At 35.1% G+C, this 24,015-nt stretch overlaps 1 protein-coding gene across 4 annotated transcripts in view; it reads right to left on the bottom strand.

The window, feature by feature from the left end:
* Positions 1–1,432: 1,432 nt before the first annotated feature.
* MAGI3 (membrane associated guanylate kinase, WW and PDZ domain containing 3) overlaps positions 1,433–24,015 on the bottom strand; it is a 124,634-nt gene continuing 102,051 nt past the window's right edge. For 3 of the 4 annotated variants that reach the window (XM_034414275.3, XM_060689721.2, XM_087889364.1), the window contains 6 exons: positions 18,024–18,209; positions 16,532–16,634; positions 15,111–15,213; positions 12,347–12,490; positions 9,788–9,926; positions 1,433–5,886 (listed from right to left, as the gene is read on the bottom strand). In XM_034414275.3, the coding sequence (XP_034270166.2) occupies positions 4,799–5,886; positions 9,788–9,926; positions 12,347–12,490; positions 15,111–15,213; positions 16,532–16,634; positions 18,024–18,209 (1,763 nt within the window). In that variant the 3' untranslated portion in view covers positions 1,433–4,798. Of the gene's footprint in view, positions 5,887–6,850; positions 6,938–9,787; positions 9,927–12,346; positions 12,491–15,110; positions 15,214–16,531; positions 16,635–18,023; positions 18,210–24,015 lie in introns of all 4 variants that reach the window. The other variant, XM_034414276.3, reaches the window with a different exon arrangement.

The raw sequence follows: 24,015 nt of genomic DNA on the forward strand, positions 1-24,015 counted from the left end.
TTTTTCATTGCTCAGTAACACAAAATAGCAATAACAGAAGATGGCTAAGAGTAGATCTGCCACACACCATGGGGATTTAATTTAAAGATACTATTAGAATTCTCCAAATAATGATCTGAATTAGCAGGCAGTCTATCCATGATAGAATTAAAATGTTGATATGCTATCGATGATTTACACAAAACAATTGGAAACTCGTGTTTTTGCAGGGTTAGATAATATTGTTAATTGCTAGCAGTTAGAGTGACAACTGGGTTGGTTCTGAATTTTTTTACTGTAAAGTTTTATTTAAAAGGTTTACATTCCTTCTCCAATTGTTCGAACTGTGGATATATAACATTTTCTTAAATGTGTATTCCGTCTTCCATCTCCACAAATCAGTTTATACATATGTTTTTTTCTATCTGTTATGTTTCTAAATTCACAGTATTAATGGGCCTGTAAAAAGAGTTATCAAAGTTTGGCTGCTATCATTAACATTTATGCAGTAGGTTTTCTTTTTCAAACAATCCATGTTTTTTTCTGGAGGCAATACCTTTAGAACATTCTGTATTATATATAAACTATTATTGGCATTCTGGTAAGCTGCTGAAGGAAGTTGTATGATAGTATTTGAGATTAAATGTTAGTAAAGAGAAATAAAACAGAAGTCAAGAGAGAAGTCAGTGATGCTGTGGGTTTTTTTCAAGTGAAAGGGATAAGCTTGCAAGTATTTATTGCTAGCTGTAGATTCATACAGAGATGTCTGCAGAATTAAGCCGCATTGTATCAAAAGCTCCATCCCTTTTGTACATGCATGTGATGTCACAAAGATCATAGAATGGCAAACTGTTAGTGATTTTTTGAAGAGCCTCAATCACAGTAAGGATGATGTAAAAACCAAAAATGCAAATCCATTCTTTTATTTCTGGTCAACCTTATAAAGTTCCCCACATACTTCCAGCTCATCTGATCTAGAATCAAAGTACTTAATTTTTTTTCTCCAAAAGAATCCTACAATCCATATTTTCCTATTAACAGATCAATTTCCCTTATCTCTCACTACGCTCTTTACAGTTGTCTCCAAATTGTTCCTACATATACCCTTACTGTAGCCTGCCCCTGCTACTTCCTCCCAAATGCCATTCCCAAGTCTTCCCAAGACAGTTGCAGAGGAGTGTCTTGGAAACTCTTCTAAATTAACTGCTCTCTGTAATCTTAAATTATCACAGTCTCTCTGTGTTCACAGTGGCCATTCTGTGAAATAATAAATAGCTGGAGAGCAATGTTCATCTGGAAGTGTCTGTATCCACAACTAAAGATACCAGCAGAATATTCAATTAAAAGCATGGAAGAGAGTCCACTGGTGCAGTAGAAATCATACATTGTCTAATGGTATTCTAATTTACAGACCAAGAGGAGAAAGGTTTTCATTAAGAGGGGTAACAAAGAATCAAAGTTATTAAATCAGATGTTCTTTTTAATGTATCTATATAAAAAATAATGAGTGATTTACAGATCTTTCTAATCAGAATCTGAGAAGTGAATATATAAAGGTGCTGTACAAAATAAAACATTTACATCCAATACAACCATATTTTCTGAACATTCCAAGGCCACATTGCTAAATCATTATCATCAAGTTAAATACAAAGTTTCTGGAAAAAAGGGCTCACATCAAACAGAAGACAACAAAATAGGTCACATCATTAAATGGATAAACAATATCTGGATAGTTGGAAAATAAAGTTATTTCAGTTTTATTATTTTGATATTTCTGCAGTTTTCATTCAATATTATTTTGTGACAAAATATATAGAACCTTTTGAAGGTTGCCTCATGATATTTGTCAAATTAATTTACATAGTCTAATTCAGATATTTAATATTTTCACAGTAATATTCTACAATATTTGCATATACTTCCTACAGTAACTCGAGTTTGTAAATGATAAGAGCACACAATTAATACACATTAAAAGCTGTATCAGATGACAATTTTTTTAAAAAAAAGTTGATGTCTTCTACAACTGATTTGTCTTAGTACTTCATTCCAATAGAAATACTCAGATGTCTAAGGAATAGAGTTTTTAATTCAACTGCATCTGAACTATAATTTGAGCTATTGTACAAACTATTTTCAAGAAACGGGAATCAATAAACTAATGGGGAGAATATTATTGAATAAGTCTTAAGCTCTATCATATATCTAAGTAAAATGAGTCTTAGAACTTTTGTTCAGAGCTATTACATATGGATTTTGCAGATTGGTAAACTCACATTCTTCCATGGTTTATGTGAATGTCATATCTGGTTGTAGGATGATGAATAATAAGTAGCCTTTGAACTCTTTTGTTTTCTGTATTTTTTATATCTGTGGGTCCAAAGAGCTTCAATGACTTTAACCTATTGAATCTGTGTTTGCTTTAGGGCTAAACCTTTTCATTAGTCGATCTCATAGTCACTAACAGTTCTTTCTGGAAAGTCCATAGCTTTTTAATAGTTGACTGGCATGCTGATATATCATGTGTTATTGGTCTGATTACTTCTGATAAATTGGGCTAATAGGATCAGCACAAGAGGAAGACCATCGGCAAGCAACACTAGCACTTCCAAAGTGGCAGGCTATATTCTCTTTGAAAACAGTTTCAAATCATGCGGTGGGTAGAAGGGGGGGGCAGTTTCACAGCAGTTTAATCTCTCAAAAAACAGTCCCTTTTTGAGATTATACGAAATTACCAAAGACCTAGAGTCTCTCCCCCATCTATTTCTATGACTTCTAAAGCATTCAAAGCAAATAAATCAGAGACTAGGAGAACTGTATGTCAGCCATCTAAATCTGAATACAAACAAAAAATCTTCTGAAAACAGCATCTCTAAAGCCCTCGGCTGCTAGCAAGTGAGATAATATGTTAAATTGCAAATCTAGGCATATACAAAAGAAGATTCTGCCTAGACAGAATTTGTAATTTTACTGGTGAGAAGAAGCTTGCTAGTATGGAATAGGAGGCTTACACTTTTTCTGTTTAAAATAGGGAAATAAGAATACCAATTTCACTACTATAAAGGGGAGACTCTTAGTATCAGAATAGTTAGAAGCAATATCAAACAGGTGTGCACAATTACATGTCTGCTGCTAGTTTGAGGACTATGGTACTGATATTTCGTTTAGGTTTCCCCAAAGTATGAAGAAAAGCAAACTTGCCTAACCAATATAAAACAATTATAGACATCACAGAAAATAGTTGTTCGACTATAGCAGGTACAAAACTAGCATTTTATGATAACTACAAAACTAAAGATAGAGGACGACAAAAAGGGGAGAAAAAATACCTTCAGTAGAAAAATGAATATGTACTGATAAAAGAAAAATTAATACAAAATGGCTCATCCGAAAAGCATGAGGAACTTGGAAGAGAGCAATTCAATAAAGACTTTAAACATCTTAAATACATACCCATGTGTGCACACACACTCAAAATAAAAATTATTTAAGTTATCCATGTCAACTGTTAAGATCTGTAAGAATGTATTTTTATTTTTCTTAACTGACCACTGCCTTTCATTCAAATCCATTCAAAGGAAACCATTCATTGCCAGAATGGTTTTTTAAAAATTACAAGAGTTCATTGTTCTAGAGGTTGCCACTCCAACGACCTATACGCCTGAAGAATTAATGTGCTATACCCATAACATTCCTCCCATTATGATAATCATGCACAAGCAGTGAGAAATTTCAGAGAGATCTTTTAAATTTGGAAGTACTTTTTATGTACAGACTTGGAAGTCAGTGTAACAGGCTTCTTTAATAGGCACAAGGACAATACTTAAGAATTTTACTTTGGTGGGTAAATTCTAATTTATTTTGCTTGCTGGGATTTAAGATTTTAAAATGTTCGAGCAAGGCAACAAATGTTCAAGTATTTCGCCAGCATTAACCCAAAAAACAACCAACAACAGATGGAAATTCTGACAAATAGCATGACAGAAAGCTAAGCAGCATATGCAGCCATTGCATGTTTAATTTCTAATTTTAATATGTATTATAATAAGTATCAGGAAATAATTTGATTATGTGCTTGACACATGTGCTTTCCTAATCTCATCCCATTAAATGTGATTTCCAAACTGCTCAATTCTAAGATTCGATTTGTATCACAGATAAAATAATAAAACCAATATAGAATAAAATAGCAAGGTGTCATATATTTATTGATAAAGGCCTACTGTCTTTTTTACAGTTATTTTGCAGATTTAGAAATTTGGGAAGGGAAGAAAAAAACTGTGAAAAAGGCAACAGTGTATGTTAACTTTCTGACTCCTCAGTGTCAAGAAAATCACACCCACCCTGCCTTTACTTTAGCTGTGAGAACTTAGAAGTATTCCCTATGTAAACATGCAGCATGCCTGAGTAAACACCCATTTTAAACAAAATCCTTTTCTGTGGCAGTGGAAAATGCAGGAAAAGATTCAATGGGCTACAGTAGATAACTTGGCACAAGAACAAGTAGTGACTTATGATCCACTAATAATAGGCATTAAATAATGTTCATTAACATACAATACTATCAGAAAATCTTAGCAGTGCAACATTAGGAGCAGCAGGACACCATCTTCAAAGGAGACAAAAGGACAACAGCTTTTGAAGAGTTTCTGATATGCAATCTGAAAAGGTCCTTCATGCAGCCTAATAAAAGATCAAATCAAATGTACTTTCCATTCTGTCACAGTGTCTAAAAAAAATATGAGTTTTTTGGGAAAAAGTTTAATGACTACATTTAAAAACCTGATTAAAATGTGTTCTTAAAAAAGTTGGTCAATCAAACCCGTTTGTTAGTCAGACCCATTGCTTTTGTGACACGACTTGTACTTGGTACTTTCCAAGGTCCAGGAACTATTGTTTTCTTTACCGGAGAACTGCTCTCGGATTTGGACATTCCATCGTCTTTGGTTTTATCAGCTAGCTCCAAGTTATCTGTAAGTTTGTTCAGGAAAAGAGGCTCATCTGCTTCAAGTCTAGAGTTTTTATCCACAGAAATGAATGAATCATCAGGAAGATCTGACTTGTGAAATTGCTTAGAACTTTTCATATTCTCATCTTCCAAGATTTTCTTTCCAGGCTGATTAGTCTTAGAAAGTGAGAGAAACTGTTCTCCTACCTTGGTGTACTGTATCTCTGAAGGATATTTTGAGTTATTTGTAGATAAATTTGGCTTTGTTATTTCCTTTGTGACTCCTAATTTTACCTTTTCAGTTTTTAGCAGCCTACTAGAACTTGTATCATTAGCAGCTGTTTTGCTTTGAAAGTCTATGTTCAGTTTTTCTCTGCTTCTCTCTCTCTTTGGATATTTTTGGGGACTGACAGACTGGTCTCTTTTCCCCTTGGCCAGGATTTTCTCTATATCAGCATTCTCAAAGATTCCCAGATTACCACTTTCATTTCTTTTTGGTTTTTTTAAGTGGTCTAAGCAATTCTCATCTAGATGTTTAGTTTCACTTTTCTTAGATTTATCGAATGGAAGTTGATTATGATCTCTGGAAGGACTATTGCTCAACTTCTGGGGACTAGCTGATTGGCTTTTACTGGCTGCATTGCCCGATGCTAATTGTGCAGTACTGTGCATCACTTTATTATCTGGAATGAAAGTGTGGTCCCAGTTGTTCACTTGCCTTTGTGGACAAACTGTTTTCTTTATCTCCAAATGGTTTTCCATTAAAGTGCTTTTCTTTTCAGGCACAGTGTTCTTCAGTTTTTCTAGTTTCTCAGACATCTGAAATTTCATTAGAGCTTCTGATTCTGACAAATGAGATGCTTCAGATGTGTAAGCAGAATGTAATGATGAGGGAAGTGAAGTCTGTTCACCATGGGTTACACTTGAGGATACTGGATTAAAACTATCCAGACCACCTATATCAAAATAAAAAATAATGTATAAGAGCAAAACAATAAAAAGATATTATCAATCTTTAAAACCCTTCCAATTATGATTGAAATATGCAAAAACAACTTATTACTATAAGAAAAGACTATATTTAAGTATGTTATAAGAAAATTTAGATTTTAAATGTATAATATAATGTATGATAAAATATAGTACCCTATAATACAGGATAACTATTCCTTCTGGAAACCTGGTTTCTATGTCTCAATTCTTTCTCTTGCAACAGGAAATCTCTGAAACCACATTTTAGTCAATTTCAGTTATACTTTTTCTGTACGACAATTAAAACAGTATTTCTTTCTCTTGTAGATGGTTTTATTCTCAGAATATATACTTTGTTCTCCTTATCCATTAATTCATTTTAATTTATTTACCACTGATTTTCATTTTGTAGCACTGTGTGGATTACTCTCAGAACTACAATCATGTAGAGCCAATCAAATCCCAAATATGGCCAATATGGCACAAATCCTGACTAAATTAAACAGTTTAGCTGCATAAAGGATGGCCACTAGATACTTAGTTCTCTTCTTCACCAACTTTTCAAGTTGAGAGAGGAGAGAAATGACATTGCATCTCGTTTATGTGCCAGAATTAGAATTTCATTTTCTGATTTTCAAAAAGTAGGACTGACAAAAAGGGAGACAAAGCATAACAGTGATGCTGAAGTATGCAGGAACTTTACTCAAAGATACATCAATAGTATGTGGTGTGCTAGAAAAAGTGATTGTTATAGCAGGTGGCTTGTCTCATTTCTATTCCTTGGATAATGAACTAGAGTATGTGGAATTAAGGACCTCTAAAATTGATTCCTCTGTGTTACTTGTGGCCTACACTTATCACAACTCATGTCAAATTTAAACTAGCTGAGTGAAAAACTATTATTCAAAACAAATAAAAAGTGGCTAATCACAATACATGCTGATTTACCAAGTTTAAGGAAAGACCAAAGAAAGCCCTGAAAGCTTTAATGCTGCTCAGTTTTCACGTAGGAACACAAGCTGGAAGGAGCCAAACCTGAGGGAGGAAGAGAAAAAGCCCAGGACTATATACCAAAAATCACAGCAAAGAGTAAAAGAAATATATAATTACAAGCAGAGTGTAAGAATATGAGGGAGGAGAGTATCTCAGCTGACTTGGATATTTCCAAATTCAGCATCCCATCAAAAGAATTTTTTAGGACAGCCTATTACAATTCAGGGCCTTCCAGATCCATTGGAGACTACAACTCCTTGAATTCCCTACCAGTAGAGGTATATTAAGAATTCTCACTAGAGATGATGTCACTATCTCCAATGTACCTGGAAGATAACAGGTTAACAAAAATCTGATTTGGAGAAATCTTAAGATTAGTATGGGGTGGTTTTGCTCTTTTTAATGTATACTTTATAAAATCTAATTGTTCTAATAAGAGCAGACAAAGCAGACAAAAGAGAAAAGAGACAGCAGATTAGCTTTTTATTGGTGTAATAAGCAGAGAGAAGACACAATAAAACTTGTTTTCTAGCTATATGTATATGCTTTTCTGCATCAGCAGTGGGAAATCTGTCTGACAACATAAATTGTATGTTGAGAAGATCATACTACCCTTTTTCTTAAAGTACCCAGTACCTAACACAGCTTTGAGTGCTTTTAAAGTGGAAAAGCAAGATTTAACCCGCCCAAAGTTGTTTTGATACAAGATGGGCAGCAAATAAATAATAAACAAAATACAGTTGCAAGAAAAAGTATGTGAACCCCTTGGGATTACGTGGAGTTTTGCATGAATTGGTCATAAAATGTGCTCTGAACTTCATCTAAGTCACAACAATAGAAAAACAGTCTGCTTAAAATAATACTACACAAACATTAGATGTTGCCATGGTTTAATTGAACATAACATGTAAACATTCACAGTGCAGGGAGGAAAAAGTATGTAAGCCCTTAGCCTAATGACTTCTCCAAGAGCTAATTGGAACCAGGAGTGAGCCAACCTTGACTCCAATCAGTGTGATGATATTGGATGTGTTGCTAACAGCTGTCCTGCCCTTTAAAAACAGACACCTGTTTTGGGTTTACTGGTTTCAAGAAGCACTGTCTGATGTGAATCATGCCTCGCAGAAAAGAGCTCTCAGAAGACCTACGATCAAGAATTGTTGACTTGCATGAAGCTGGAAAGGGTTACAAAAATATCTCCAAAAGCCTTGATGTTCATGTGTCCATGGTAAGACAGACTGTCTACAAATGGAGAAAATTTAGCACTGTTGCTACTCTCCATAGGCATGGTCGTCCTGTAAAAATGACTGCAAGAGCACAGCGCAGAATGCTTCATGACGTAAAGAAGAATCCTAGAGTGTCAGCTAAAGACCTACAGAAATCTCTGGCACATGCTAACATTTTTGTTGACACATCTACAATAAGAAAAACATTAAATAAGAATGGAGTACATGGGAGGACACCACGGAGGAAGCCATTGCTGTCCAAAAAAATATTGCAGCACGTTTGAAGTTTGCAAAAGAGCACCTGGATGTTCCACAGCACTACTGGCAAAATATACTGTGGACAGATGAAACCAAAATTGAGTTGTTTGGGAAGAACACACAACACTATGTGTGGAGAAAAAAAGGCACAGCACACCAACATCAAAACCTCATCCCCACTGTAAAACATGGCGGAGGGAGCATCAGAGTTTGGGGCTGCTTTGCTGCCTCAGGGCCTGGACGGATTGTTGTCATTGATGGGAAAATGAATTCCAGTATTTATCAAGACATTTTGCAGGAAAACGTACGACCATCTGTCCGCCAACTGAAGCTCCGCAGAAGATGGGTGATGCAACAGGACAATGACCCAAAGCATACAAGTAATTCAACAAAAAAATGGCTTCAACAGCACAGAATATGCCTTCTGGAGTGGCCCAGTCAGAGTCCTGACCGCAACCTGATTGAAATGCTGTGGCATGACCTTAAGAGAGCAATTCACACCAGACATCCCAAGAATATTGCTACGCTGAAACAGTTTTGTGAAGAGGAGCGGTCCAAAATTACTCCAGATCGTTGTGCAGGTCTGATCTGCAACTACAGGAAACGTTTGGTTGAGGTTATTGCTGCCAAAGGAGGGTCAACCAGTTATTAAGTCTAAAGGTTCACATACTTTTTCCTCCCTGCACTGTGAATGTTTACATGTTATGTTCAATTAAACCATGGCAACAACTAATGTTTGTGTAGTATTATTTTAAGCAGACTGTGTTTTTCTATTGTTGTGACTTAGATGAAGTTCAGAGCACATTTTATGACTAATTCATGCAAAACTCCACGTAATCCCAAGGGGTTCACATACTTTTTCTTGCAACTGTAAATTTTAAGTGAACATTTAAAATCAAAGTTCACCTCCTACATATACTCTGGGAATTGAGATAAACTTTTCAGCCCATTGCCCAGATGCTTGCTAAGTGAAGTGGAATAGATGGCTTCTGGCAGGAGGTTAGGCTTACGGTTCCAATTATTGCATGCTTTCCTCAAGTAGCATCTTTACCTCTATATATTGTGGTCTTTTAGGCAACCTTACTTTCCTGTGCTCTTACATTCTTATTGTGATCTATATACATTCAGGGTATTTCTGAAATATACATCAAGTTGTGAGCTACAATAAATTTATACTGCACAATTTTAACTTTTATTATTATTGAATTACTTTAGCTGTCACTGTAAGCTCTCTGGAAAACAGTAGCTACAAGGTGAAATCCAACTTGTAAGTAAATATTTAAATAGGTCATTTATAATTTTCTAGGGTTTGAACATCTAGTTATTCAAATTAGCAATAAATACATCTGTACTGTGCTGAATAAATCAGTTGTAGTTCATACACTCAATAGTTGGGGTCCCATCATACCATGGTCTGGTATTAATCCAGTCCCTGGTCGCAAAAGGAGTAGAACTTTGTTTCCTCCAGACTGAATCAATTCAATGGCTCGTGTATGGGTGATTCCTTGTGTCGGTTCACCATTGATTTCAACAATCTGGTCACCAACCTGAGGAGAAAAGCATCTTCATTAAGTTGTAAAAAGTTATTTTCCTTGTTAGCATTTTGTTTACACTTACTTTAACATTCTACCTTATGTTATACTTAATTGAAACCCAGTTAATAATACTGACATTATCACAAATATTAGAGTAATCCATAACAACACTTATTTCTTAATATAAACTTGATCCTCACCAGACCACTCAGTTACTCTCCAGATAATTCAAAAAGATTCAAGCTTTAAGAATTGTAACTGATGTAAGGCTGCTGAATGGCGATATAGGCTAGCTATGAGGTTGGAGATGATCTACAGACTGTATAAATGGCAATCTATATACTTATAAAAACTAATGTGAAAGTATGGGTAATATTCCATATGGCTAGAATAAATACGTAACAGAAGGAAATATGCATACATTCTTCCCATTTATTATGGCATTCAGAGAATTTGGGAAGTGTTTTTGAAAAAGATGGGAGTCTAGAAAGAGAGAGAAAAAACTTTGGAAAGCAACACTGGGGACAGGACAGTAGCCAACAAAAATATGAATTAGTGGGGTCTAAGAGGCTAGTTAAATGACAGTTCCAAAACTTCGTCTTAGGCTCTATTTTCTCTTTATAAAACACTGTCCACTAAGTATAAAAAAGAATTAATGTTAAAATGTGAAACTAAGCTTCTGCTGTTCAGCTCTACAGCTGAGCAGGGAAAAAGTGAAAAATCAGACTCCCAACACTTCTAAAGTATTGAGATTACAAACTTGAAATGTAATCCTCAGTCCGAGAACTATCACATTAAATTCTATTTATTTTCCTATCAGTAATTTCTATTTCCTTAGCTAAGGCTGCTCACGTGATTGCAAACTTAACACTAAGGTTCTGATGCTGATGTGCTCTTACAAAACAATAAAAAGAACATGTTAGCGCTAATGTTTGTTGTATTATGGTTCTTGTCTATACAGTGGTTTAAACTGCTTTGAAACTCATCACATTTGGTACTCAACACATTTTGATGCAAAAATTTTGTTCCGGTTTGTTTGGTACTCGACACATAAACTAGAACTTGTCAGTTTTGGCTGCCTTATGACTCACTACATTATTCCTTATGGGAAAAAATTGTTTAGTACTCATTGTTTTTGGTACTCAATGCAGCTCCTGGAACTCATTAACGATGAATACTGAGGTACTATGAGTGCTGAAGTACTGTACTATGTCTGATCATTATATGAACCCCCAGAAATATGAATACCACATGGGCCAAAAAAACGTGAAGCACATTCCTAAGAAAGATGACTAACCAATTATTTGCAATGGCATTAGCAGATCTGAGATCTCTACAGAGGAGCATCTAGTTCAGATAGATGAAACAAGCTGTTTCTTGTAGCTGAACAAGAAAGAAAAAAGTTTCCAGAAAACAGGTTTTTTCCTGAACTTCATTAAGATGTTAAAGGAGAAAAAAAGCATGTTTTATTGTATGCTTAACATATACATAGCATAGAACATAGAATTCTTTATTGGCCAAGTGTGATTGGACACACAAGGAATTTGTCTTGGTGCATGCGCTCTCAGTGTGCATAAAAGAAAAGATACATTCGTCAAGAATCATAAGGTACAACACTTAATGATAGTCATAGGGAACAAATAAGCAATCGAATCATATTAGGAAATGGTCAATATAAATTGTAAGGATACCAGCAACAAGATTACAGTCATACAGTCATAAGTGGGAGGAGATGGGTGATAGGTACGATTGCAAAATTAATAGTAGTGCAGACTTAGTGAATAGTTTGACAGTGTTGAGGGAATTATTTGTTTAGCAGAGTGATGGCGTTCGAGAAAAAACTGTTATCGTGTTTAGTTGTTTTGGTGTGCAGTGTACTACTTTTGTTCCAATGTGGGGCTACACTCAATAAGCATGAATACTAAAATGTATTAAATGCATTACACTCTTAAATACTCTTATTATATGGACTGAACATAAGAGATCTGGGTAAAATTCCAATGCAATCCTTGAGTTTAATTACTATCTCACTTTTCCTTCCATATTAGAGCAGATATTTTAAAATGGTGACTATGTTCCAGTGAATTTGCTGTGAAAGGTTAGATATTTACATTTTGTTAGATAGGACCTTTCCACAAAAAAATATAATTGAATTTTCATGACCAGCATTAGTTCATTTAAATATTTCTGTCTCAAGAATTCTCTCTTCCTATTGCCAAAGCTGGGTTAGAGTAAACATGAGTATAGAGTACAAAATAATTGCCTGAAAATAATTGCATAAATTCACATTTAATAAAAATGGCAGAGAACAGTATCAATACTTATATATAGAATAAATATTTAATATTTGATATTTAAAATAGCAAATTAATATTAAATTCGCTTTTAAAAACAATAGGTGATCTAACCAACTAGGTCTAATACATACTTACATGAATTCTCCCATCTTTAATGGCAGGTCCTTCCTCAGCTAGTCGAAGAATAAATAGCCCCATATTATACTCTTTTCCACCACGAAGGCTAAATCCAAAGCCACGAGGACCTCTCTCCAGTTCTACCGGATAACAACCAGGATTCTGTGCAAATAATAGATATACAAATTAAAATTATATCGGGAAAGACTTTCAACTCTTTGTTAGAAAAAAATCAATTTCCTAAATTCAAAGAAATTGTATGCAATTATTAATGTAATGACATTTGATATGTTTGACATTATAGTAATATCTGTATTAATTCCACATGTAAATTCTACTTTTCCTGTGGCAATAGCAATAGCACATACCCTTTAATAGTGCTTTACAGCCCTCTCTAAGCAGTTTAAAGAGTCAGCATACTGCCCCCAACAATCTGGGTCCTGGTTTTACAGATCTTGGAAGGATGGAAGGCCGAGCCAATCTTGGGCCAGTCAGGATCGAACTCCTGGCAGTGAGCAGAATTAGCCTGCAGTACTGCATTCTAATCACTACGACTCTGTAAATTTTAGAAAGCTATCACTTGCTGTTCAGAAAGGATATAAATCTGGCCCTTTATGCTTTTCCATAACTGAAGCATGAGCAAAAATTCAGTTCAAAAATCCTGGTTGATGTCTTTGATAACAACTTACTCATTTTTTTCTTGTTACATATGGACATTTAGAATACTGAAAACTGATGGGAGATAATGGCACTCATTTTTTCTACTAAATATTACACATTAAAATTTCAATGCATAACAAAAAGAAAATGGAGACTGATTTGTAATGATCAAATTCCATGGTATCTATCTACCAAAGTATCATTTTTTCCCCATGAAAATAATTAACAGAATCTCAGGATTATCTTGAGGTATGCTCTCTACATATTTCGCTGATATCTTTTAAAATTTCAAATACATTAAACTGATATATACCATGTTAGAAATACTAACAAAACAGATTGGATTGGATTGAATTGAATTCAACAGATTGAATGCCATCTTCAAGAACTAATACACCATAGAGGTGAAGGCTTTTGCATCCTAAGGATATTATGACTTATAGTGCTGAAAGTGTATTCTCTCTGAAAAATATGATTCATTGAAGAAGGAAATGATAAACTACTCCAGTATTCTGCCAAGAAAAACAGATATTCATAAGCAGGACAATGTTAGAAGATGACCACCTTCCCCCCAAGTTGGAAGGTAACCCTAACCCTAACCCTTCCTACTACCTAAAAGTTTGTGTTATGATCAGGAAGAGTTAGAATATGGAACTAACTGGCTCAAAAATGGGGGACGAGCATGCCAATGAGACACACTGTCACCTTATTCATTTAACTTATATGCAAAATAAAGCATGCATATTAGCAAGAGAAACTGGGATTAAAGTTACTACAAGAAACATTAATTACCACAGATGTGCTGATGATGTCATCTTGATAGCTGGAAGTGTGAAAATGACTTTAGGAAATTTTTTTGAAAGGGAAATGAGAGACTACAAAGGCATTTCAAGGGATAGTGGCTTAAGTAAAATAAAGAGATGCCAGCTATCTGGAAGAAAAACTCTTAGAAACCTAGATAAAATAATTAAAGTGCACTGATATTAGACTGACAATAAAGGTAGTATATATTGACAATGCCTTATTATATCCAGTCATAACAAATGGCTGTGAAACATTGATTATCAGGAACAAAGAAAATATTTTTCTTTGACTTATTGAGAATAGATTAGACCATAAGAAAGCATCATTCAGTACTAGATAAAGATTTCACCCAAAGTCCCACTGAAGATTTTACCTAGTTTGGTAATGAAACATCTGGGAGCTAAACGGCAAGCTTGGAGAACAAACCTCTACCAAAATCTACAACTCAAGCTACAAATATTTTCTAATATTTCATATTGGCTGTATACTGCAAAGCAAGGGAGAAGACTCCAATGCTAAAAAAATAAAATAAAAATAAAGGGAAGGGAATCAAAAGAGGCTGACAGATGAAGGAAGGCTAATAGAGGTATCCTCTACTTACAATAGGTTGCTTAGGAACTATTCAAAGTTAGGTCATTGCCCTGGGGCAACTTATGATGCGGATTCAAAGTTCTGATGGTGAGGCCCGTCATTTAGTCAAGTGACTGGATGATCAGGAACAAGGCTGCAAATAGGGCCATTTGCAGTAACTCATGGTCATATGACTACATTTTATAATTGTTTTGCTGAAAACAGACACTTCTGGATTTTGGCAAAACCATTCCCCCAGAGAACCATCAGTTTGCTTAACAACTGTAGTGTCTACTTTATGACTACCATGTTTGCTTAATGGCTGCCATATAAAAGGTCATAAAAATGTGACTGACCCATTTTATGACTGTCACAATTTATGAACACAATGGGCAGGCTCCAATATGATTGTAAGCTGAGAATTACCTGTAGTATAACTGATAACAGAATCATAAACCACTCAAAGAAGTGGTTAATGACAGACAATTCTGGCAAAATCATATGTACCAGAAGGCCTGAAAAAATCATAAGCAATTGAATGACTGCACAATAATGTCCTAAAGCCAGTCTTTGCTGCTAGAAGCACAAAGACATTTAATGAACCTTCCTACAATATCTGGAATATTCCACTGACTATCCAGATTAACACAGGGTCCTTCCTTCAACATCTATTATTAACAGAAGAGTTCAGTTCCTATATAATAAAAAAAAGTTGAATAGCTATTTTCTAGGAAGTATATTTATATACCTGAGAAAGTGTGCTCCCTCCGAGAGACCCAACAACTTCAGTTAATGAGAAGTGTTTGTAACTGTTGCATTGTTCTTTTCCGCCATCAGCTTCTATAGCACCCCTGAAGTATAAGGAAGCATATGGATCGTTACAAGGGCCTCTGTTGAGTTCTCCCTAAAGGAAGATTAGAATGGATTCCTAAAGGAATTTACCAAATATAAGCCAGGTTCCAAAGTTCAGCCATAGAAACATATTCTCCACATACAAAATTAAACAGGCTGTAGATATTCTTGTGCAGATATCATTTCTTGTAATTTCCTAGTCAAATTCTTTGAATTAATTTTGAACTCTAATTCATAACATTAAAGAATAAAATTTGAAATTGAAAGGACTGGCCAGAATGTGCCACAATTTCTTAAGAGGAAATGCCGATTTTCTATTAGTCCATTTCCTATCAAACTATATTTTGAATGAAATTACTAATTAGGATTAAAAAAGAAATGTGCCACAAAATTTCTTTGAGATTAAAATGCCATAGTTTACTAAAACAATCTGCAATGCCCTGAAATAGTTGTCATTTATTTGTAATGTATGCATTCTGTTAGTGTTTATCATTTTCTCTCAAAAATGTATGTCAATCTTTTGTGAAAGTTGCACAAAACTAAGATAAATTTCCATTATTTTCAATGGATTTATTAAAACACTTGCATTTTATAAATATTTCAAAGAATTTAAGGAAAGTTGTATACAGTAAATGATTATTTCCAACTTTAAAAAAATTGCAGAACATTTGATGAAACCGAATATTATATCACTAATATGGGCCATATTAAGATTGGATGAAGTATCTTTAATCAAGTAACTTTTTCTGAGATAATTAGAGCTACATGGCAGAAGGAAGATGTTCATTTCTAACATCCATTTTTATACCATGAATAATTATAACTTCTCACAGAAGCTCTTTAATCTTTAATCAGTTTTATTTTGTTCATTTTCCTCTTCCAGAGGACTTTTTCTCTTTGGCATTCATTTAAATAAATCTGCAGTTTGAAGTCTCTGATACATTACCTATTACTACAGGCTTGAAATAAAAACAATCTTGTGGCATATGAATGATAAATTTATTGCTGCAAAAGCTTTTGTAGTTTGCTTCATCATATATATCATGACAAGGAAATTAATAGTAAAATGGCAAAAGATGATAAATGCAGACTATTCTGTAAAAAATATACATACACATCGAGTAAGAAAAACATCATAGAAATATTTCTCCTGGCAATATGAGGGAAGACATCTCCTGCATTCTAACTAAAAAATTAGTCCGGATGATGAAAAAAATCTGAGGAACTGAAAAGTTCTTTTGCTGCCTTTACAAAAAAGAAGTTAGGTGTTTAATTTCATTTTCATGTTTATTTGTGGTCTAAAAATAAAGTTTGTACCTGTCAGTAGACACAGAAGAAGCTGGAACTGGTCCAAGAACTCGATGCTGTACAATTGGACTCTGTTTGGCGGAGTTTGCTCCTGATGGGGGACCACGGTGTTCTAATGAAGATACAAGTAGCTGATTAGATACAGAATATATTAGCAGTACTAAAACAAAGATAAAATAAAATCTTGTTAAATTGTCATTTAAATATTCAGACTGCTTTGAAGAACAACATTTTTGTCAGCTTAGAATGCTGAAAGAAATAGATCAAGGCAGTAGCAAATCCCCTCTTACCAAATACCTATAACCTTGAAGAAATGAAAAGCACATATGCTCCTTGAAGCTACTATTTATATCTAACAGCAGGGGTGAAATCCAGCCGTTCTATCCGGCTCGGGCAAATTGGTAGCGGCAGCTGTGGGAGGCTCCGCCAACCCATGCGGACATCATGATGTCACTTTTTTGTGACATTTTAAGTGTCTACGCAGGCGCAGGTGGCTTTGTGCATGCACAGATGATGACGCGCACACACATTGGCAAACCAGTAGGGAAGGTAAGTAAATTTCACCCCTGTCTAAAAGTATTTTCTGACTAAAAAGTGAAAATTGGATAGTTATTTGGGATAGGAGTGGTTGAGGAAAAGAGAATGGCAATGTTTAGTTCAACACTCATTAATGCTTCTTTATCAAAAGGAAAGGCAAGAATTTCTGATGAGAGGTTTATCTACATTTCAAATATAAAAACAAAAAGCTCTCTATAGCTATCTCTCTTCTAATTACATGTTGATGATAGAACTTAGCAGAGGGATCTGCAATGGAATGGATCTGCAATAAAATTACAACTTTGGTAACCAGATCCGATACTGTGAAGTTAGTAAGTTAGCATCCATTATCTCAAACTGTCCCTGAAAAGGACTAACTAGCAGAATCAAATACTGAAATATAGCCTTTGTAGCTTTCTTAGTCAAGTAATTTAAGAGACTTCTAAATTGACATTTCCAAGACCCTTTTAGAAGCAGCCCCTGTATAATGCCTAAAGATGAATAATTAGTGTAAGCGAATAACACATCACTGTTAAAATGAATTTGCTAAGAAATGGTACTGAATTATAGTTTATTGGTTTTCATGTAGTTTATTAGCGGCCTCAGATTATTATTCAACATCCCTACATCGTACCCGATAAACCAAGACAGAGCTTTTATTGTTTCTAATTTTTTTCAAATAATTTCACTCAATAGTTTTTTACACATCTTCAACATGTGGGAATAAGACAGAATTTTGTAGAACTCCAAAAATGGCATAGGACCAAGCAGAAATCCTTAAATACCTATCTGACTGCCTAGATATGAATGAGCCGCTAGAGGTACAGTACTCTCAACCTTCAACCCAGCTAATATATGCAAAAATATTTTTACAACTGTTGTTGAAAGATACTGATATTGCCACCATGTAGAAGACATAAACAAATGCAACTTCAGTGAACAGAAATATAACAGTATTTCTTACCTTCTTCAGCAATAACAGTGAGTGTGACAGTATTCCCTGCATCTTTGATCAGCTGCACAATATTTTCATGTGACAAATCTATAATTGATTGTCCATTCACTGCAGAAATTCTGTCTCCTACTTTCAGTTTTCCACATTGATCAGCTGGACTCCCATCTATAACACGTCCAATCTTATGAGGAATTACTAGGAAATGAACAAAGTAATATTCTGCATCACACATTACAGCAGTTTTATTTTATTATCATTTATGCAAATCACTACACAATTGCATAGAAATGTCACCAGATTCATAACTTGATATTAATATTAATAGTCTGATTTATCTATACTTAAAATTGTTTTGGGTTTACACTGGCTAAATTATTTCTCAAAGACTTCTAGAATTATGGTCTTATAAAGATGATGAAGCTACTGTTAAGAGATTTTTAACTCTTTCCTATAGTTATAAAAATCCTGAGATTTCCTTGGGAGAAAGAAGAGAATTATTTTAAATTAAATCTGTATGGTGATTTAATTTAAATTAATTAAATTACAATTGAGGAGATCTTGTGGAAATCTTCACAGCCTTTAGAACCTAATTACAAGCAAAATCAAATAGATTACCAATCATAAAAGGAGGTAAGGAGTAAAGAGAAAGAAGAAAAACTCAGATGCAAAGTAGGAGATATAGGAAGCATATCCAGGGTTAGCCACAAAAAACTAAAGTGCCTATACACTAATGCTCATAGTTTAGGGAACAAACAGGGTGAACTTGAAATACTAGTACATGAGGGCAAGTATGTTATAGTTGCCATTACAGAAACTTGGTGGGATGAAACTCATGACTGGAATGTACTGATAAAGGGATATTTATTTATTTATTTGTCAAGCATATATAAGATAACAGGTAAAAGTATAAACATAATTTGAATACATGAAAAGAGTAAGTAAAAAGGAATATTAGGACAGGGACGGTAGGCATGCTAGTGCACTTATGCATGCCCCTTACAGACCTCTTAGGAATGGGGTGAGGTCAACAGTAGACAGTCTAAGGTTAAAGTTTTGGGGAAAAAGAAAAAGAAACAGACCTAACAAAAGAGGAGGTGGAGTTGCATTATATGTTAGATCACTTCCTCTCTACAAAGATGCACACAAGAAAGGATGAAAGCAGAATGCTTATTGGTCAACATAAAAGATAAAAAAGAATGATGTTGCCATAGGTGTATACTACAGGCCACCCAACCAAGCAGAAGAAATAGATGAACTTTTTGGTAATCAATTAACCAATGTATGTAGGAAACACACCACAATAGTAATGGGGGACTTTATCCTGACATGAACTGGGAGACAAACTCTGCAACAAGTGGATGATTGAACAGTCTCCTGACCCATCTAGCTGACAACTTCATAACCCAAAAGGTAAAAAGGCAACTATACTGGATCTTATTCTTACCAACAGCAAAGAAATGATAGAGGGAATTGAAGTTGCAGGAACCTTAAGGGAGAGTGATCATATTATATTAGAATTCAATAAAAAAAGAGACACAAGCACCAGAACATAATCAAACCAGTGCCTTAGACTTTAAAAGAGCTGATTTTAACAAACTCAGAGAGAGCTTGGGAATGCAAGCCCTCTCTGTAGGCATGCCAGCCGTTGCCCTACCCAGTTCCACTGCGCATGTGCATGTGTCTCCTGCCAGCTAGCTGGTCTTCAGGTCTCTGCCATGCATACACAGGGGGCGGGGTGCATGCGGGACAAGCACATGTGCATGTACTGGAGGTTCAGGTTGGTGCAGGTGGTTTTCTAGGCCCAAAATGGGGTGAGAGGGGGCCTTGCGTGGTGCCCCCATCTCCCGTTTTGGCTTCCAGGTTGGTGCAGGAGGCTTCCAGGCCCGAAACAGGGCACAGAGGGCCTCGCATAGCGCCCCATGCCCTGTTTTGGCTTCCAGGTTGGTGCAAGAGGCTTTCGCGGCCCAAAACAGGGCACGGGGGGGGGGGCCTCGCGCGATGCCCTGTGTCCTGTTTTGGCTTCGAGGTTGTTGCAAGAGGCTTTCCAGGCCCAAAATGGGGTGCGGGGCCCACGCAAGGCCCCCCCGTGCCCTGTTTTGGGCCTGGAAAGCCTCTTGTACCAACCTGGAAGCCAAAACAGGGGATGGGGGCACCGCGCGAGACAATCATTTATCTGAAATGATATGGGGTCTCCTGCTTGAGCAGGGGGTTGGACTAGAATACCTCCAAGGTTTCTTTCAACTCTATTATTCTATATTCAGTATTGCAGATATACAGAGACTCTGACAAACAATTCAGGAGAATGTTGCAATACACACCCACTCCATAGGAAAAGCTCCAACCTATTTGAATATTTTTATAATAGTCATATCTGGCGAAATGGGCGGCATACAAGTTTAATAAATTAAAATAAATATTTAAATAAAAAGGAAAAAAATAAGAAAAAAAATTATCAGAACATCTGAATACTAACACTAACCCTATCAGATTAATTTCTTCATGGAGATAAACCACAAAAAAAACCAACTATAGGTAGTCCTCGACTTACAACAGTTCATTTAGTGACCAAAGTTACAATGGCACTGAAAAAAGTGACTTATGACCATTTTTCATACTTACAATTATTGTGGCATTCCAATGGTCATGTGATCAAAATTCAGATACTTAGCAACTGGTTCATATTTATGATGGTTGCAGTGTCCTGGGTCATGTGATCACCCTTTGTGACCTTTGGACAAGCAAAGTCAACAGGGAAGCCACATTGACTTATCAACTTTGTTACTAACTTAACAACTGCAGTGACTACCTTAACAAATGTGTCAAGGAAAGTCGTAAAATAGGGCAAAATTCACGTAACAAATATTTCACATAGAAACAGAAATTTTGGTTTCAATTGTGGTCATAAATCAAGGACTACCTGTACTTTTAACTGAGCTAGTCACTTAATCATTACTATTTTGAATAGCTTCTATTAACTTTCAGTCTATTTCCAAGATGATTTCAAGTGTTAATGTCTGCATTTAACACCATAATTATAATTAACAAAAATAACTTTGGCTGTAGACTTGACAGACGAATGTTAGATGCTACTTGAAGAGTTGCTAAGTAGTTTAGTAGCACTTTAAGTGTCAAATTTTTCATTTTATTTCAATGTAATTACATCAAGCTTATACATATCCTTGTTCATATAGAATTAACAATTCTAAGAAAGACTGTGTATATTGTCAATTGATTGCTTTTTATTATGAAGCTACCACCATTAAAGAACAAAACAATTTCTTTAAAGAACAAAACAATTAAGACTTAATACAATTTATGCCTATATACTTAAAGATAAAGAGGTAAAGATTAGAGAAATACAACTCATTCTTCCCATATATTATTACAGTGTATGGGCTACTACACACAAATGTGATAGCATTTAATTTTACAAATGTTTGCTATTGAAGAAAAATGTTTAAATATTGGGTGAATAGTGTCGTAGTCTAGTTAAAATTATGCCAGGCTGTCTGAGGAACATTTATCTGGATTTTTTAAGGAGGGCTAAACTGAGTTATTCTGCTATCCTGGGGAATCATATCAGATATCCAGTAATTTTAAAAGAGATTCAAAGAATGTCCTTGCCACTAAATATTGCAATTTAAGATTTTGGGGTGAAATGTATTAAATATGAACATCTATTTATTTTCCCAACATTTATATTTACAAAGCCTGGTAGAGGCATAATAAAGGGAGCATGATTCTGCATGAATCCTTTCAGCTGCTCATCTCCTTTTATGACTGCAAACAAGGAAATGCTCTTGTGGATAGGTCCTACTTTCATTTCATTCCCAGGACACCAAGCACTAACTAATAATTCATGAAAGCTGTTTTTACAAATATTGTTAACTTATCGTGTGGCATGTTTCATGTAAAAAATTCACAAAGAATCATCTCAATTTATATGCTACCTGAAAGCCTAAACTGCTGAGAAACTGCTATTTCTCAACCATACGATTTCATAGGAAGAAAAAAGATGACCTAGAAATTGCAAACCAAACTATATTCTAGCTTTTATCTTCATCTTTTTTTCCTTTAGTTTAACAAATCTCATTTGTAACTATGAATTCAAAACTGATGAATGACAATGGAAGTATAATAGAAAAAGTGCTTTTGCTAAAAAAAGATTCTAGTGTTAAATGTACTGAAGTAAATGATGACTCTAAAATGTTCCACAAAGATTACGTCTGTTTTTATTCTTATGAAGTTGGCATAAATATCATCAATTAATTACTATTATGTTTGTTATTTTTAGATGAAGTGTAATATAGAATTCTTTTTTTTTAAACAGCGATGCAATATCTCACACTAGTTAGTCAGGCCAAGCTGTCTGAGGAACATTTATCTAGGTCTTTAAGGAGGACTAAACTGTGTTTTACATTATTCACAAGATTACATAGGAAAACCTGGCTTAGTTATTAACAATAAATTCCTGCCTAATGATTAGACAGTACAGATATGCAAAGCATTTTGAACATGAATCTTCAATGCATAGAACTGGGCATCTGGATCTCTGTGTATTCCAGAAGGAACTGTTAAGGGAGAAACACTGGGAAAAAGCCAAGGTCATTAGCAGATGGTTAAGGACAGACAAAGAAATAAAAGTGCTAAAAAGTTTGGAGAGGAGATTGGTGAGCTGGTTGAATATGATCTGTTTAAAACAAAGGACACTGACAGTGGTAACTCACAGAGTGATATGAAGAAGGAAAGCATAAAGGAGGTTAGAAAGAGGTAAGGGTGATGTACTCCTAATCATTCCATAAGATACTTCCAGATATTATTTTTTTATCTGAAACCTGGAATAAATAGTGTGAGCTACTTAGAGCCATGTATGTAAGATGGGCAGCTATATAAATTGAACAAATAGATCAGTGGTTCTCAACCTGTGGGTCGGGACCCCTTTGGGGGTCGAACGACCCTTTCACAGGGGTTGCCTAAAACCATCGGAAAACACATATTTTCAGTGGTCTTAGGGATAATTTTATGGTTGGGGGTCACCACAACTTGAGGAACTGTATTAAAGGGTCACAGCATTAGGAAGGTTGAGACCCACTGAAATAGATGGATGGATGATGAATGAATCAATCAATATCTAGGTTTTGATTCTGCCAAACAGTAGTTCACATGAAATGGTTCAGCTGAACTTCCAAAACAATTCATTTCCCAGATCTAACAAAACCAATAATCTGTGGAAAATACTGTAGAACCTACCCCTATACAACTCCAAAATATGCTTTATTCATACAACGGGGAAAATCTAATTAAGAAATGTCTAGATCTGAAACTGAGATTTCATTTTCAAATATATTCTTACATATTTGAAAAATAAATAAATTGCGAGTCACCAGAAAATGTAAGCAGAAATACCCATTAGTTCAGAAAATGTAATGATAGCTCTATATGTGTCATGTAAAGGATTCAAACACAAATTGGTTGGTAAAGATTTCAACATGGCTAAGTTTCTTGAAAAAAGCAATGGGTTAAATGCTATATATTTTTAAAAGAAGTATTTCAATAAAACTTCAGAGCTGAAGAAGCTTCTTGGATGAGAAGCAAAATGTCTTCAAAGAGAAACCAGAAAGTTCAGTTGACTCTTGAAAAAAGCACCTTTGGGGACAGCCATGACCTGGATGACTGAGAATCTCCATAGATATTTAAATAAAATATGATGGTTTCTTAACAGTAACTAATACTGGTGGGGTAGGTGGGGGGGATGGAAGACAAAGGAAGTATTTTTCGTTTTTGCAATGGCACGTAACTAAAGGCATCTTTGTCCAAGCAGGAAGAAACTTAGCTTGCATAAATACAGCCTTTCTAAAGTTTTCTGATTTACCCATTCTGCTAGAGTTCCTCAGTGGCCTATCCTATTGGATCCTTTGATGTTTAGAGGTAAAGGAGTCAGGAAAGCCCTATTGTGTAAATGTACTTCTCTTCCCAGATTTTAAAAAAGCCTAATTATTTA

This window comes from Pantherophis guttatus, chromosome 3 (assembly GCF_059756535.1).
Source record: "Pantherophis guttatus breed Tessera chromosome 3, ASM5975653v1, whole genome shotgun sequence".
NCBI classification, from domain to species: Eukaryota; Metazoa; Chordata; class Lepidosauria; order Squamata; family Colubridae; genus Pantherophis; species Pantherophis guttatus.